This window comes from Malaclemys terrapin, chromosome 3, assembly GCF_027887155.1.
Source record: "Malaclemys terrapin pileata isolate rMalTer1 chromosome 3, rMalTer1.hap1, whole genome shotgun sequence".
Lineage (NCBI taxonomy): Eukaryota > Metazoa > Chordata > Testudines > Emydidae > Malaclemys > Malaclemys terrapin.
The window spans coordinates 149,898,136-149,914,636 of record NC_071507.1 but is presented as its reverse complement, the minus strand read 5'-3'; the positions used below and the strand labels follow the sequence as shown (position 1 = coordinate 149,914,636).

The following is a 16,501-nucleotide window of genomic DNA, read 5'->3' as shown; positions in this document are numbered from 1 at the left end:
CCTCCTATTCTTCATGGTCCCAGATGAAGAAAAATAATGTGAGGAGGTAAAAAAAAGTAGGATGTTGTCATAAGACATTGATGAAAAGTACTATAGAATATCACAAATGCTGAATTAGAGAAGTAGGAAAAAAACATTAGGTAGTGAATGAGGTCTAGCATAATAAACCAGACATCAAAGCAGAGAGTAGAAAATACAATAGGTCAGAAAAAAGATAGCTAAATGGATGATAAATAGAATTTTATTATAGGTAGAACAGAGAACCATAAAATGCAGAGCTTGAAAAATCCAATTGCTCACTTGCTAAGGATGAATGAATAGCTTTCACACTGAAGTGCCATCAACTTCTAAGAAGTTTATTTTTAAAAATACTATGTTTCTAACCCATCTGATATTAAGATAAATTTCCAAAGTGAACTGAATATAAACCACAGCAGTGCTGTCTTCCTAAGTCTGCAGCCCATTCTAGTGCCTTTGCTAATGCTCACCACATTCCAAACTGTAGCAGGATATTGGTGTTATTCAGAACCCCGAAAGGTATTCATGAAATGGATAAGAATAGGTCTGTTTCACTGTGCAGGGGCTTGGGATACCATGAGCAGCAGCAGACAAACATTGGAGCTATTCACTGGAGAGGAAGGAAGGCTCAAAAACAGAGACAGGGAGGCAGAGTAGCAGAGACTCGCAACCTTTCCCACTTAAGCAGGGCCAGCTCCAGACACCAGCAAAGGAAGCAGGTGCTTGGGGCGGCCAATGGAAAGGGGCAGCACGTCCGGGTCTTCGCCGGCAATTCGGCAGCAGGTCCCTCAGTCCCTCTTGGAGCGAAGGACTTGCCACCGAATTGCCGCCGAAGAATGAAGCGGCACGGTAGAGCTACCGCCGAAGTGCTGCCGATTGGGGCTTGATCTTTTTTTTTTTTTCACTTCTCCGCTTGGGGCAGCAAAAAAGCTGGAGCCGCCCCTGCCCTTCAGTGCCAACTTGCCATTCTTCCTCTGCTTCAGCAGGTGCCACATACTCCTGAGACATACAGAGCTTGAAACTTCAGCACGGGAGGAAACTTTGCTACCTATGGAAGCCATAGGAGGAGCAGTAACGAACAGGAAGAGAAAGGAACCTTCTGACAGCTAAAGAAGTATCAAATGCACAACTGCATTAGCCTAATGGATATGGACAGGAACTGAAGCAAAAACTTCTATGGCACCTGCTAAGGGTAGAAGCCAAAAACTGGGAACTGTCCCACCCATAATAGGACTGAGAGACAATATGATGTGAAGGAGTCAAACCACATGAAGACATGTGCATATGATAGCTATAGTTCAGCAGACAGATTAAATGATGAAATGACAGTAAAACCAAGACAAAGAAGATCCAATATGTCCTTCAAAAGATGATGCAAAATTGAGGCAGAAAATTAAAATAATGTAGGAGAGCAACTGAGACTGTACAAATGAAAACCACTGAATAAGGTCAACTATAAATGCTCCAAAAAAAAACACACCCAACCCCCTTTTCTCACTAGAGTATATCCTGATGTGATCTTAAGTTTTTGCATTCCTATTTACAGCACCTCCGGCTCCCAGTCCACTTCCTCCTCACACAATTCTCAACATTTTTTTATTCTTCTGACTTTGCAGAAGTCCTTATATAATTTTTCTCACAGTGACAAAAATTTGTCCTGTTTATTTTAATGTATGTTTTAGCATTTCAAGGACTCCCAAGCTATGACAAAGTTTGCCCTTCCCTAGAGAGAACTCACAGAAGCAAACTTGCTTCCTATTAGGAATGTTTCCAGCTAGTTACTACAGCCAAGAAAAGAAAACAGAACCTGTCTGGTATGAGCAAGGACATGAGCATAAATATTTCAGGAATTGGCACTGCTAATGGAACAAGCATGCGCCAAAAAAAAATCAGGTGAGCCCCTGATATTTAGATAAATTTTATTTAATAAAAATCTCTGAATACAGAGTAAAGGTTGAGTTTGCAAAATGCTGAGTGCCTCATGAACTTTGTTGAGCCATTCAGTCAGCACTCAGCACCATAGAGGATCAGGCCCAAGTCCTTTTTTTTGCTTAATATTGTTTCACAGGGCTTCAAATGAGAACTATATCAACTTCAATGAAAGGATTGAACATGCATCTAGTTTCACTATAACTAAATACTTCTGTACGCCACAAAAATATAATTTGGTAACTTTCAGCAGCAATACTCAGTCAATCACGATAGTTATCCCAATACTTAGCTGGTCAAGGTCCAACTCAGACACACTGGCTCATAATAGATAGTATCTTACTCCAGAAGTGACATCACTGAAATCACCAAAGCTATCTAAGCAATTCAGCATGAGTAAAGGCGGTAGGATCTTGCCCTTTTGTTAAGTTTTAAATACATATATTCGTTGTCCCCCCCATACCAGCTCTATACTCTTTCTGCTTTCTCTCGCACAGTGCTCCTGCACTCCAAATGCAAACTCTGAAATGATTTTAAATGACGTCCGTTGGTTCCTCAGCCAACAACAGTGTGGCTGGAAGCCAGAGGCAACGATCACATTCATTTTCAGAGGAACCAGATGTTGATAATATTGTCATACTTTTCAGCAAGCCGATCTGCTTTGTGCCTGTCTGATCACAGGCTAGGGCCCTACCAAATTCACAGCCGTGAAAAACGGATCGTGAAATCTGATCTCCCCAGTGAAAACTGGTCTTTTGTGTACTTTTACTTTATACTACACCAGGGGTTCTCAAACTGGGGGTCAGGACCCCTCAGGGGGTCCGAATGTTATTACATGGGGGGTCGCGAGCTGTCAGCCTCCACCTGAAACCCCGCTTTGCCTCCAGTATTTATAATGGTGTTAAATATATAAACATGTGTTTTTAATTTATAAGGGGGGTCATGCTCACATGCTTGCTATGTAAAAGGGATCACCAGTACAATAGCCTGAGAACCACTGTACTACACAGATTTCACAGGGGAGACCAGTGTTTCTCAAATTGGGGGTCCTAACCCAAAAGAGGGTCATGGGAGTGGGGGGGGTGTTGCAATGTTATTGTAGTGGGATTGCAATATTGCCACGCTTACTCCTGCACTGCCTTCAGAGCTGGGACGCCAAAGAGCAGCGGCTTCTGGCCAGGTGCCCAGTTCTGAAGCATCACCCCACCAGCAGCAGCAGCAGCACAGAAGTAAGGGTGGCAATACCATACCATGCCTCCCTTACTTCTGCGCTGCTGCCTTCAGTGTTAAGTCAGGCCCCCTACCCTTAAAACAGCATGAATTTTCAGATTTAAATAGCTGAAACCATGAAATTTATGATTTTTAAAATCCTATGATCGTGAAATTGACCAAAAATGGACATGAATTTGGTAGGGCCCTACTAATAGCACTGCTGCTTCTGGAAGGCAAATTACATTAGGGTTTCACTGAGATTGTTTTTTCATTATTAATTATTATTATTATTATTAGCCATAGGCTGGACCCATGGAGTTCAGCTCTGGATACAAACTCTGTAACGTGTGTTGAGATTTGGATTGTGGTTCAACCAGTTACAGAACCAGGGAACAACCCTGAGCTCCATATTTGGGATCTCAACGTTTCAAAAAGTTTGGAGGGTTCAGCCTGTTACCCAGACAGGACTTCTGGCCTCAGAGGTCCACCTAGGCATGGCGGATCAGGGGAGTCAGCTAGCGGTAGCTTTCCCTGGAACAGTTAACAAACCACATCCAGCTCACCACGGAGATAAACACCGTCCCCCTCCTACTTGCCCATCGAGAGGCAAATGCCCCCTGCGCAGCAGAGTGGCTTTAAGCGGCACTGATTGGGTAGCGCTGCCCAGGCTAGGGGTGGGGGCTCCCCTCCTTTTCTTCATTCCTTCAGCTGGAGGCAGGAGCAGCCTTGGGCCGCTTGGGACGGGCTTCTCCTGCGAGATCTGGCCCAGCTCCCAAGCCCCCTAGTGGGAAAGACGGCGCCAGATTCCCGCTAGAGCCGAGAAGGAGCTTCGCTGAAGGCCCTGGACCCCCTGCAGGGATAGTAGCGCCCTGCAGCTAGCCCTGGCGGCCCCTCTTGGGTCCTGCGAAGGGAGCAGGAGCTCCACGCACAGGGCTCCGTGCCCACACAGGGGCTGGGTAGGGCATCCCGCGCGGCAGGCTCAGGGATTCCCAGGGCGCGGCGCGGCGTGGGCTGTATCCGTAGGGGCCTGCCCCTGCTAGCACGCCCCAGCGCCTGTGCAATGCCTTCCGGGGGGCCCGCAGCCTTGCACGAACCCGGGCCAGAGGCCGCTGCCAACCAGCTCCAGGCTAGGGGAGGAAGGAGCTGCCGAGTCTCCCAGGCGTTCGGGGGAACTCAGCTGCTGGCTGGGAGCCGAGCCCGGCCGGGGGAGCGGCGCACGGAGGTGTCCCTGCTCGGAGCGAAGAAGACTGAGCCTCCCCTGGGAGCTGCCAGAAGCAGCGGGCAGCGAATGCCCTTCCCCGCTCCCCCGTGATTCCCTGGTGGGGAAGAGCCACACCCGATCGCAACACAGAGACGCGGAGAGCCACGCGCTGTTGGAGTTGTTTATTGGCTTCTGAGACAGTTCTGACTTCACACACAAAGCAGAGTGAGTACCAGGCAGGAGGGCGTGTGCCAGCGCTCCGGGGCACCTCAGCTTTAATCTGAGCTTTCGTGTTTGCACAGGAGCCTTCTCCCTGAGCCCTGTGCACACTCAGCCTGGGGGGCAGGGAGAGCACAGCGCCGCACTCCCAGCCTAGCCCTGGCTTTCCCAAGGCTGCAGGGCAGTCAGTGTGGACAGCACACCAGAGAGAGAGCGAGAGAGAGAGAGACGATCTGCTAAGTGAAATTAACAAAACACAGAAGGAGCTGGACCAGAGGGACAAGGAAGAAGAGGCGTTTCTCTGAAGGAGAGAGAGAAGAGTAAGTGAAGTAACTGCACTGAGAACGGAAAGCAAGAAAGTTGGGGGAAGGGGTTGTTTGTTTTAATTCTGCACCATCACTGCAAGGAGCCCTGGGAGGGAATGATTTACCTTCAGCCTCTGTCGAAGACAGGAGGAGAGCTGCGCATAGAGCAGCAATTGCTGAAGACAGCCTGATCTTCATGTCTGCCCGTTGGGATCACAACAACATGAATGGATCTGTGATGATTAAAAAGAAAGAAATAATAAGCACGGGTTAGAGGATGTGGTGGGTGTATTCAGAAAACATGAAAAGAAGAGCCGCAGAGACCACGATGTTCCCTAACCCCCTTATCCCCAGCCCCCACCCACGGGACCAGGTTACAGCCTCTAGACTTGGAAGCCATCCAAACTTGACAGATCTGCCTTACTAGCTGGAGAGTCTAGCCTCACAATAATGTGCCTTTTGTTACTGGGCCCTTCTGATCATGTTAATCAGACAAAACTTCAATCGTGGTATTAAATTCGTATTAATTTGATCACGGAAATGGCGAAAAGATTCCTGCTCCTACATATGCAAAACTTAGACTGAGTGTGAGGATAGCTAATTCATTTTTGCCTTGAATCCACTAAATGTCTCTTTCAGCTGGGGATTTTATTCCTTTTTCATAACTGCTGAAGAGCTTAGTTAACAGTATTTTAATGGTCTCTTGGTAGTTTGGAAATTGTAATAAAACTTTTTTTTTGTTCTGCCTACAAATATGCAAGTCTTCCTTTCTTTAAGCTCTGCAATAGATTATACAGAAGTGTATGTAACACACAACTGAAACCCGACCCGACAGCCTAAACCCTGATGTTTTAACATCTGATAATTCGTTTACACAATCTGAGGGGAAATCGCTTTACAGCGCTTGATAAAAGAAGACAAGAGAATGAACCATGCCATCGCTGCAGATTGTCTAGAAGCATATATAGGAATTGGAAAGATTTTAGTCATTCCTAATTACAAGCAGCTGTACATTTATAAGCCGTGTTTGCTCAGGGCTACACGTTTAGGGTCAGAACCAACAGTCACTACTAAGGCAAAACCCCCATAGGAGCGAATAGGCGTTTGTCTGAAATGTTAGGCCCTTATTCTCCCATGGGGGAGGGGGGGGGGAATACATACCACATGGAAATTTCTGAGCTTTATATAAATGGGGAGTTGTGTGTGTTTATGAATAAATGCTACAGAGACCACAATAAGGTCGCCTGAGAGAGAAATCCGCAAGCAATTAAGCAATATATTTAATCAAGAAGGTGCCAGGAGGAGCAAAACGAAAGAAAGAGGGGAAATGCATACATCGTTAGGCTAATAGCCCACAGAAAGAGCTCAGAGGAAAAGAAGTTCTGTGCTATCTAGCGAACCAAAGACAAGACATATTTAATTGGTATAAAACGCTGACAAGATCCAACACTACCCTGCCCAGCTACTGGCACTGAACTTAAAAGCACACCATGCTGCCCTATATTAAATTGCTTCTCTTAATTGCCTGACACCGCAAAAAATTACTTGGACCTGGGAGAAAGTCGAGAACGAAAGCCTGTTTCAGAGTCTATCGCCCATATTTGGAGATAGGCTTATGCCTAAAATTTGAGTCCCCGGCACTGACATAAGGATGATTAAAGTACTGTATATTGATAACTTCAAACGCATTCCACTGTTCTGCGCGGGGACGGACAATTCTTGCAGCACATCAGCTAAAGAGCATTTGGTAACGGTCTTAAAAGCCTTTTAAACAAAACGTTAAAAGGACTTTTGTCCGCGAAGTTTTGTCTGGGCTTAGAGTGCCATCTTTTGAGCAGGAGCAAAAATGAACCGTTTCAGCCAGACATGTGCTTTGCTGCTGCTGACAGATTGGCATTCCTGGTAGATTTTTCCAAAAATAAAACTTTTATTTTTTTTTTGCCAAAACATTTATTTGATTGCCTAGCAACACTTCATTCAACTTTCTGCTTTCAAACGTAAATGTCTCGACCCGCCTTTAGGTGGGGGAGGAATGCTCCTTTCGCTTACTGTACTGAAATAAAAACAGATTATCTTTGGACCAGGACCGAATTCTTAGCTTTGATCTCAGACAATAACTTCAAAAGCTACCACAGACCTTGCACCAGGATCAGTTTGATCTCGACGTTATACCAACTCCACCCCGAAGACCAGCAAAAAGTCATTCCAAGCCTATGCAATCAGCAATTTTTGTCACTTCCCCACACAATTAGCTGTCAGACCGTTCAAGATTGGAAACAAGGAGAAGCTACTTACAAGGGACACCAGGGGAGAGAGAGAGAGAGATCCCGCCAAATTAAGACAGCGCTAACGTATCTTTAATAAGGCCATCAAAACTATTCAGAATAGACTTTTTAGTACGTTAAACAGATATGATTTCACGTGAGCAACCCACATTGAAATTATAAACTAATTGCATATTAGATGCAACCACCAAGTGATGCTATCCAGCCTGTTTTTAAATGGGCGTCTAGCTATCTAATGTATATACAGTCAGTCGCAGAGTGACATCTGCAAAAGCACCATTTAATGCGATTTGCTACAAAACCTTCACTTTTCTGTACAGCTCACCAAAACAGCGAGCATCGCGTATTCAGTGGGGGAAACCACGAACATTTTGCCACGCTTCCCGAGGGCTAAAGGAAACAGCAGCTCTCCAGCAGAATCGGCTACAATTCGCTAACAATGATAGATGTTTCCCCTTACAGAGGCATTTCGCAGCTCTCGTAACCGCAGGCGAGAAGGCTCCCCAGTTCATCGATCGCCTCCTCGCCCACTCCTCGTTACTTCCATTTGATTTCTAAGCCTGACTCCTAGGTTGTAAAACACAGACACTCTCTTTCACACACACACACACGACACCCCGTTCTAGTCTCTCTTCGGTCCTGTACCATTAGCTGTCAGTGCATCAATCAGAAGCGCGCGTGTGTGAACGGCACAGAAAGGCAACAGGACTCCGAAGAGAGGAGGGAAGGGGATTCCCTCTCCTCTGCGCGCACACAGACCTTTAGTGGCAGCCGCCTGGTAGCGGGGTTGGTGATGGGGCAGCTCCTGCGGCAACGCCTGCAGCCCCAACGGTAGGACCTGGAGAGAGGAGGAAGGGAAGAGGAGAGGGATGAGCTCCGGGGCACCTTGTGGAGGGAACAGCAAGTAGCAGGAGCAGAGGAGGAGGAGCAGAAGCAGCGGCAATGACCAAGACGTCTGGGTTGCTGTAGCTCCCAACGTGAGGGGTGCGCCTGGGAAGACTTGCCTTCTCCGAGTGGGAAGAGCCTCTCCCCAATCTGCTCCTTAAGAGAGGGCTGTTCCCAACTCGCAATTTACTCTCGTAAGCGGTTACGAAACGGCAGGGAAGGTGGACAGCTGCCACCGGATGATATATGCTTGCCTCTCTCCTCCAGCAAGAAAGGGGATCTACTGCTGGAAACTTGCGCATACTTCGCAACATTCCTAAGGCATGAGGAGGGCGAGCGCCGCAGCAGCAGTGCCCTGGCGGGGGAAGGGGGCAGGGGCCGGCGTGCCAAGGACAGACGGAGCTCTGTCTCCTCTGCTTGGGAGCCAAGCTGCAGCCGGATCAGGTTTCCTTGGCGGAGGCGAGGACGATTTTTCAAACTGGGGAACAATGGGAAGAGGGGAAAGAAAAAGAAAAAAACCTTAATCGACCTGCGTTAGGTGGCGGGACACCGATTCTGGGCGGCTGGAGGGGGGGTCGCTGCCCGGCCCAGGGCGCAGATTGAAATGGGTTAGAAGGTCTCCAGTAACTGTCTATTTCAAGTGGGTCCTTTTCCTGAATTGGTGGTTTTACGATACTGCCAGTGATTGAAACCATTTGCAGAGACGGAAAAAACAACAACCCCTCAGTTGAGTAGAAAGCGTGGCGTTAGCGATGGTTGTCGCAATCTGCCCTTTAAACACAATAAAAGCACATGCCCGCTAGGGCTTGGCAAAGGAGGGCTGGGCGCGCAGCGAGAGGGCGCTAGATTATCAACCTGATCAAAGGAAAGTCAAACGTGCAGCGTGCCAAGAAAGAGGAGGTGAAACACTTTGAAGAAGCGCCCTGGGTACCAGCATGTGTGCTGGATTAGTCACTCCTGCTGCAGAGATGTATTGTTGTAAGCACAACACACAACAGAGGCTCGAGCTGTCAGAATCTAACTAGATGGAAAGGGGACATGGAGGGTCCATTGTTGGGGGGGAGGAAAGAATAAAAGAGAACGAACCGAACCTAAATGAAAGGATACATCTTCCCAATCCAACCTCCCTATTTCCCCCCGCCACCGCTTACCCCGCCCTGCCGCCTCCGCTTTCAACCCCTTCACTTATTATCCATCCTAAATGTCTGTCACTAGCCCCAGGCGAGAGGAAAGTTGTAGGGGAATAGCTGGGGGGGTGGGGGGGCGCAGACACCCTGGCACAGAGATTCGGAACTCGGCCAGCCCATCGCTACCTGTGTCTACCCTCTGATGATAACACTAGCGCCCAGCGACTGTACGCTTTGCAATAGCAATAATATGTTTATCATTGCATCTCCCTGAAATAAACGGTTCCGTAATCGGGTACCTTGCGAAAGTGTTTCCTGTGTGTAGAGACCTAAACAAAAGTCGGATCAGGGAGCTGGGTGATTGTAATTAAAATATCCGGATGTATTTACTTTGCTCAGCCAGTGGCAGGGTAAGACCAACATACAATTTCAGCTTCAGGAACCTGTATATACTGTCTATATCAGAGACAGGTTACCTTACACAGAAATACACACACAGGCCACACAAACGCCCCGAAACACATACACACAGAGCCCAAGCACACACCTCCCTTGTCTGCACACTGGGCTCACAAGGCAAAAGCTATGCAGAGAAAATGTAGCAATACAGAGTGACTCCGGCTCTCCCATCGCCTGGAGACACCCAGCCACACGCAGACATTCCCAGCCTCAACACTCCCAAGCCATAGACACGCTCCTGCCGAAATCAGACACCCGGGCACGCTCCTGCACATACCCGTGTGCATTTGCAGACACTGACCCACAGTTCTCGCCTTCCTCCACCCCAGAAGCAGCCTGATTCATACCTGCGCTCACGCATCCAAGGCAGCCTGCCACACACCAGGAAACCCCTCCGGGCACTGACACCGCCCGCTTTGAAAGGTAGAACTACAGGACACGTAAAAGAAGGTGATTTTTTACAGCCCTGCCCTCTAACGCGCCGGGGCAGAGCCGCCGTCTGGGTATTAGTCGCACGGAACAATAAGGGTTTTCTGCGCCCGTGCACTCCCATCAGTGCGAGGGGATTTGTTTTTGCAGGCTACATTTGGTGCTCGGCATGACTTCAAAGCCTTTCAGTGTTTAGCCTTTAGATGCCATTTACCACCATGTGTGCAGGAAATCGTAAACATTTATTACAGAAGGTTACACTTGCAGGAGGCTCCCCCCCTTCAGATTGAAGTGGGGACTTCATGGTCACGGCTGTGGGCCAATCTTTCCCCATCCCCAGCAAGTATTTGTAAATTAGGAACACACGCACAAAAGCCAAGCACACACAAGTTGTGCGTTTGCCTCTCAAAATGCAGCCTGAAGTGACATTCAAACCATCCACAGACACGCAGCCACATAAGCTCCCCCCCCCCCTTTGGTGTAGCCACTGCAGCGGTGTTGCAGAGACATTACGCCTGGATGCTCCATCCCCAGCACTCTGCCTTTTCTCCCCGAGCTATGAACAGGAGAGCCACGGTTCCAGCGCTGCTGCAGCCATGGAAAATACTAGGACTAGGGACTGGATTTCTCTTGCTCGCTCTGTGTTTGAAGGTTTTCCCCTCCCTCTATAAGCGTTCTCTGCGGCAGCTCCCACAAAGGAATTAGAGTAGGAGAGGGAAATTAGTCCTATCATTTATTGTCCAACAGCGCAATCTAGCGGTGGATTTAAACCGAGACTTGTTAGGAGACAGGTGCCATCCATCAGCTAATGTGAAGAGGAAGGAAACGCTTCTACTTAAAAATGGCAATAAATGTTGTGAATTATTAAAAAAAATAAACACAATGATCAAGAAAGACAACAATAAGAATGGCCATACAGGTCAGACCAATGATCCTTCTAGGCCAGTAGCCTGTCTTCCAGTGGTGGCCAATTCCAGGTGCTTCAAAGGGAATGAACAGAACAGGGCAATTATCAAGTGATCCCTCCCCTATTGTCCCTTGCTAGCATCTGGCAGTCCGACGTTTAGGGACACCCAGAGCATGGGATTGCCTGTCTGACCATCTTGGCTAATAGCCATTTGATGGAGCTATCCTCCATGAATTTATTTCATTCTTTTAAAACTCAGATAATAATCTACATGATTCACCATAATGAAAGAGGAGCAAGAAAACAGAAGCTACTATCTTTCAGTTTATATATTTATATTGCAGTAGTGCGCAGAGACCCACCACATTCAGCGTCAGGCTCCAGTACCGGCCCAACCTGCAGACATACACAAAGGCATGATCCCTGTTCCAAAGAACTTCTAATCTAAAAAGACAGAAAGAGAAAAAAGATGAAAGGTGGCGAAAGGGACAGGACATACAAGCAAAGGATAAAATTCACTCCAACACAGAACCCAGCACAAGACCTGTGTACCATTTATGTACCATTTAAGCCCTACTATGAGGATTTATGTGGTACGTAAGTGATGCATAAGACTTGTGCTGGCCTTCTGTATAGAGATTAATTTCACCCAGAGCAGTCAGAGTGATGGCAGGTGAATGTCATGTGAGTCAATGGGACTAAATAATAATGGGGTCAAATGCTGCTCTGATATACATTCTATGTAGCCTCCTTTAATTGAAGTACATCTCTGCACAATTTGAACCATTGCATTTGTTTAAACTCAATTCTGTTCCGTTTAATTTTCCCTGAAAACCTGAAAATACAGCTGAGTGCAAATAAAATTACAATTAAGACTTTAAAAGGCAGGTTTGATCGGAATGACCTTTTCCAAAAATATCTTAAGTTTGATGGGCTGCTGTCCTTACTCCTGCAGTAGTCCCATTGACTTCAATAGATCCAGAATATTTAAAAAGAAAGAAAAAACATCAAAAAGAGGATAGGCATTTAGAAATTGGGTTCCCCTTTCTAGCATACTCAGAAGAGGAGGTCTCTCCAGCTGGCAAGCCAGAATCTTTAGCCAAGGTCTTTGAATATTAACCTGATCCTGAACAATTAACGTACAATGTAGTACATTAACACTTTATTGCAATTTAGCCTTAATAAACAGTTTTCAGAAAGAAAGAAATCTTAGAAGACATGCACTGATATTTCCAGACACTTTAGAAGTGAGTCAACCACTCTTAGGAACATACCACAAATTCAACAGTCTGGTATTGCTAAAATGCACTTTCCAGAACATATACCTCCCCCTCACCGATGGATTATCAAATACTCTTGACCTGCTAACCCCCCCAATCCAGATTTTCAATTTTAGTTTCCTTTCAGTATTTCAGTATGAAGGATGTTAATTTTTTTAAAAACCCATCTCTGTTATCAAAAATCAAGTTTTTTAAATAAATAATATTTGATGGTGGTGTGTTTTGGATTTTGAATTCTTTTACTGGGTTGACATAACAAAGACATCTCCCTAAATTCAGTATGCCCCCAGGAAGATTGTTCCAGAAAGAGGGGCATCTTTAACTACATTGCAATATTTTTCCAAACAAAAATAAATGAGTGCATCTCAGATGTTTCCCTGTCTTTCACAATGAAACCACATTGTTCAGAAATGTGCTTTTGGATGTTAGGATGCCAAAAAGTCTGTGATAATCAATACATGAATAGGTTTCAGAGTAGCAGCCGTGTTAGTCTGTATCCGCAAAAAGAAGAACAGGAGTACTTGTGGCACCTTAGAGACTAACAAATTTATTAGAGCATACGAGCATACATGAATAATTAAAATAATCTGGATAAAATGAAATATCAGTAATTGTATCTAAAAACAAAAATTAAATTACTTGGCATATTTTTTTAAATGTCACATAAAAGAATTTGGTCACCCATTCTGCAATTGGATTCACATGGGTGGGACTCCACACATGTGCAGGAGTCTGCCCACATGGCTCTAGATGCAAGACCAGAGATTCACTTCATATTCCTACCAATTAAGCAGTTTCTGTGAATTTCTTGGGTGAAATCTGTCTCCATTGATGTCAACAGCAAAAATTCCATCAACTTCAATGAGACCAGGATTTCACCCTTTGTGTTTAACATTTTGTTTAAATTTATTTCATTTTGCCTCAAGATCTTTAGCTATTAGAAGCCTAATATATTGAAGAATTGCATTTCGAATTTGTGCTTTCATATTCTGCAATCATTTGAAGGTAAAATTATATGATTATTTTTAATCTCCTCTGTTGCTATGTATTTTCACAGGCTGAGTACCTAATATGTGATGCAGAAGGTATTTCTGAAATGCATAAACATTTACTGACTCTCTCCTGTCTGCTTGTTTCTTGGACAAGTATTAAACACATTAAGATCATGCACTCTAGCTCCAAACTGATATTTGCTATTTAAAGTGAATAAATGGAAACTCTGGTGACATTTATTTAGATATAAAAACTCCATTTTTAAATAAATATTGTTTAATAATATGTTCATGTCTTTTTATGTGATAATATGTATACAGGAAACTACAGATTGATTAGAAAATGTGAGCTGCTCTTGAATTTATAGGAATTTTATAAATGGTGCTCTTGGCAACTTTTTCCATGTTCCCTCAGATTGTATTGCCAGGATAATGCAAAACAGAATATTCTGCAATTCAGCACCATAAAAACCTGGATATCTTTTCCGTGTGGCTATCACAGTGGATTTGGCCTTGGTGGTTTCCTGGCAGTTGTGCTTGTAAATGTTATGTGCACAAAGAATCACAGAAAGGTTCAATTTATTCAAACGCCAAACAAGGAATGGTTTTAGAATTAGGAAAAAAGCATTATCTCTAAATCTACTCTGTTGCATGCTGATTTACTGTGAAGTTTCTGCCTATGAGCTGATCCACCTACACCCTGCCTTGTTTCCTCCAATAGATTTAAAGAAACAGTACACATATCCTCACAGCACTTTCCAGTTGAGTTCAATGAGTTGAGGTTGCACAGCACTTCACAGGAGTCATTCAGCATGTGACAGGCTCACGTCCTGAGAGAGGAGGAACAGAACCCAATTATATAATTGTCAGACATGTATTTACATTCATTTTTATTAATTATTATTATTTCTATTCAAGAAGCACCTAAGGATCCCAATCAGTAATCAGGGCCCCATTGCACTAGGCATTATACCAACAGATAACTCAAAAACAACTCATGCCCAAAGAACTCACAAAATAAGACTCAGATAATATACAAGATGAAAAAACTATAGATGGATGGCAATATAAAATGCAGAAGCTGTTACAGGGGCCTTAGGAGTCACAGGTGGTCAGGACAAAGGGATTAATTAAAAGTGATCTGCAAAAAGGGGGTGAAATTGGGGTTGATCTCCATTTTGCCTTTTTATGATACCCCAAGAGTGATACCCCTGCTTTGAGCAGGGGGTTGGACTAGATGACCTCTTGAGGTCCCTTCCAACTCTGATATTCTATGATTCTATGATTTCCCCCGTGATGGGGCGTCCACCCCACACTGACATACAAGGGGTTAATAGAGCCCTAGGGAAGCTGTGTGGGAAGCAGCTAATAGGAGAGAGGCTGCAAGGAGCAGCCAATCATGGCCAAGTGAGTTCACATAAAAGGAGCTGCAGGGCCAAAGTCAGTCAGTCACTGCTGGGAGTTTGAGGAGAGAAAACTGTGCCCTGAGTAGGCTGCAACCCCATAATACCTTGGACAGAGCAGTGCAGGCAGGGACCTGGGGAACAGAGAAGGAGCTCCGGACAGGCTGTGGCCATGGGGAAGTGGCCCAGAGAAATGCAGTGATAGTCAAGGCAAGGAACACAGTAAGTTACTGTGATTCAGAAGGTCCCTGGGCCAGGGCCTGGAACAGTTGGTGGGCCCAGGTCCCCCCTACTCACCACTTGGAAGTGCCCATATAGTTGATGCAGATCCCCCAGAAGGTGACATGGCCAGAGGGCTGTGTCATGAAGAGGATGCCACGTTCCTTGGAGTGACGTGGGTCTGAGAGCAGCCGGGACGGCGAGCGAGGCACCATCGGGAGAGGGTGTACCGACCTGCAGAGCTAATCCCCAAGATGAACAGCAGGAGGTGCCACTGTGGTGAGTCATGCCCTGCCACACTCCCAAAAAACAATGTTTTTTTGCTTTTGTAAACTTTAAAATATGTAAGGTCCCCAGATTTTGCTGGATGATTCTTTAGAAGACTAGAAAACTTGAGTGGGATCTTTCTCAGTGCTAAATTGAAGTAGCAGAGTGTAGAAACTTTCAGCAAGATCTTTCCTCTGATCTGTCAGCTACTTAAGCTACACAGGAGTCAATTCATCTAAACTAAAACCAGAGTTTTAAACAGTCTGGCTACAAATTCCTTGCTCATGTTTCACTTCTTTGCTACTTCTGCTAGTTATGTTTATTTAGTCTATATTTAAATTGGTATTTTGTGTAAAATACCAGTGTTTTAATACTACTGGGTAAGGCATACTTAGCTATACCTCTAGTGGATGCTAAAAAATTCTAGTTTGACCCCAAAAAAAGAAACTGTTAATCCATTGCTTGTTAACTGTTATGTTTCTGGATAGGCTTGTTACCCACTGTAAATGTCTAATCATTTTTTGAATCCTATTAAGCTCTTGGCCTCAGGGATATCTTGTGACAAAGAGTTCCACAGGGTAAGTGTGCACTGTGCGGACAAGTATTTCCTTTTATCAGTCTTAAATTTACTCCCTTTCAATTTCATTGAGTGTCTCCTAGTTCATGTATTGTAATCAAGGGAGGATGAGTGTCCAATCTAGCCTCTTTCTGTCATTCATTATGTTAAATATCTTTCTCAGTCCCATCTTATTCATCTCATCTCTGATGCAAACAGTCCAGTCTTTTCAGTCTCTCAAGTTATGAGACAAATTATACATCCTAATGCATGTTAGATGGCACACCAGAGTTTGACCCTGATCCTGCAAGACGGCAGGCTTGGATTTCTGTAATTTAGTCATTTCAGCAGGTACATAATAAATTAGAAGGATACAGTTAGACATTTTATTACCGTCTTAACCCAGGAGAAATGACCCATCTTAGAAAAGCTATTTAATAGGCCTGCTCTTTTCCCAGCTATTCCTTACAATATGTGATCAGTTTCCTTTCCAGTGGTTTTTATATTCCCTGGTAAATTAGGCATTAAACTAATATTACACATTCCATAAAATGCAGAATAAAAATAGAATATATCTTTTAGGCCATACCTTCCTTGGCAGATTTCCAGCCAGTGACATGAGAAACTCCAACCTGCATTTATTTATTTGAACAATTTCAGATCCCTCCATTTCAGTACTGGAATTCAGAGGGCAGCACTAGTCTGACCTCCCATTATGAGAAATGGCTTCTTAAATTACCGAGCTTAAACTTCCAGCACAGGGTCTATGTTAAATCTCTGCATTTACTGGACAGGATATGAAAGCAGA

The 16,501-nt window shown here is 45.0% G+C and overlaps 1 protein-coding gene across 1 annotated transcript in view; it reads right to left on the bottom strand.

Annotated features, from left to right (window-relative positions):
- The window catches only part of COL12A1 (collagen type XII alpha 1 chain), a 136,896-nt gene extending 128,592 nt beyond the window's left edge, over positions 1-8,304 (bottom strand). The window contains 2 exon segments of the mRNA XM_054024531.1: positions 5,010-5,117; positions 7,929-8,304. Coding sequence (XP_053880506.1) covers positions 5,010-5,082 — 73 coding nt within the window. The 5' untranslated portion in view covers positions 5,083-5,117; positions 7,929-8,304.
- Positions 8,305-16,501: the final 8,197 nt, after the last annotated feature.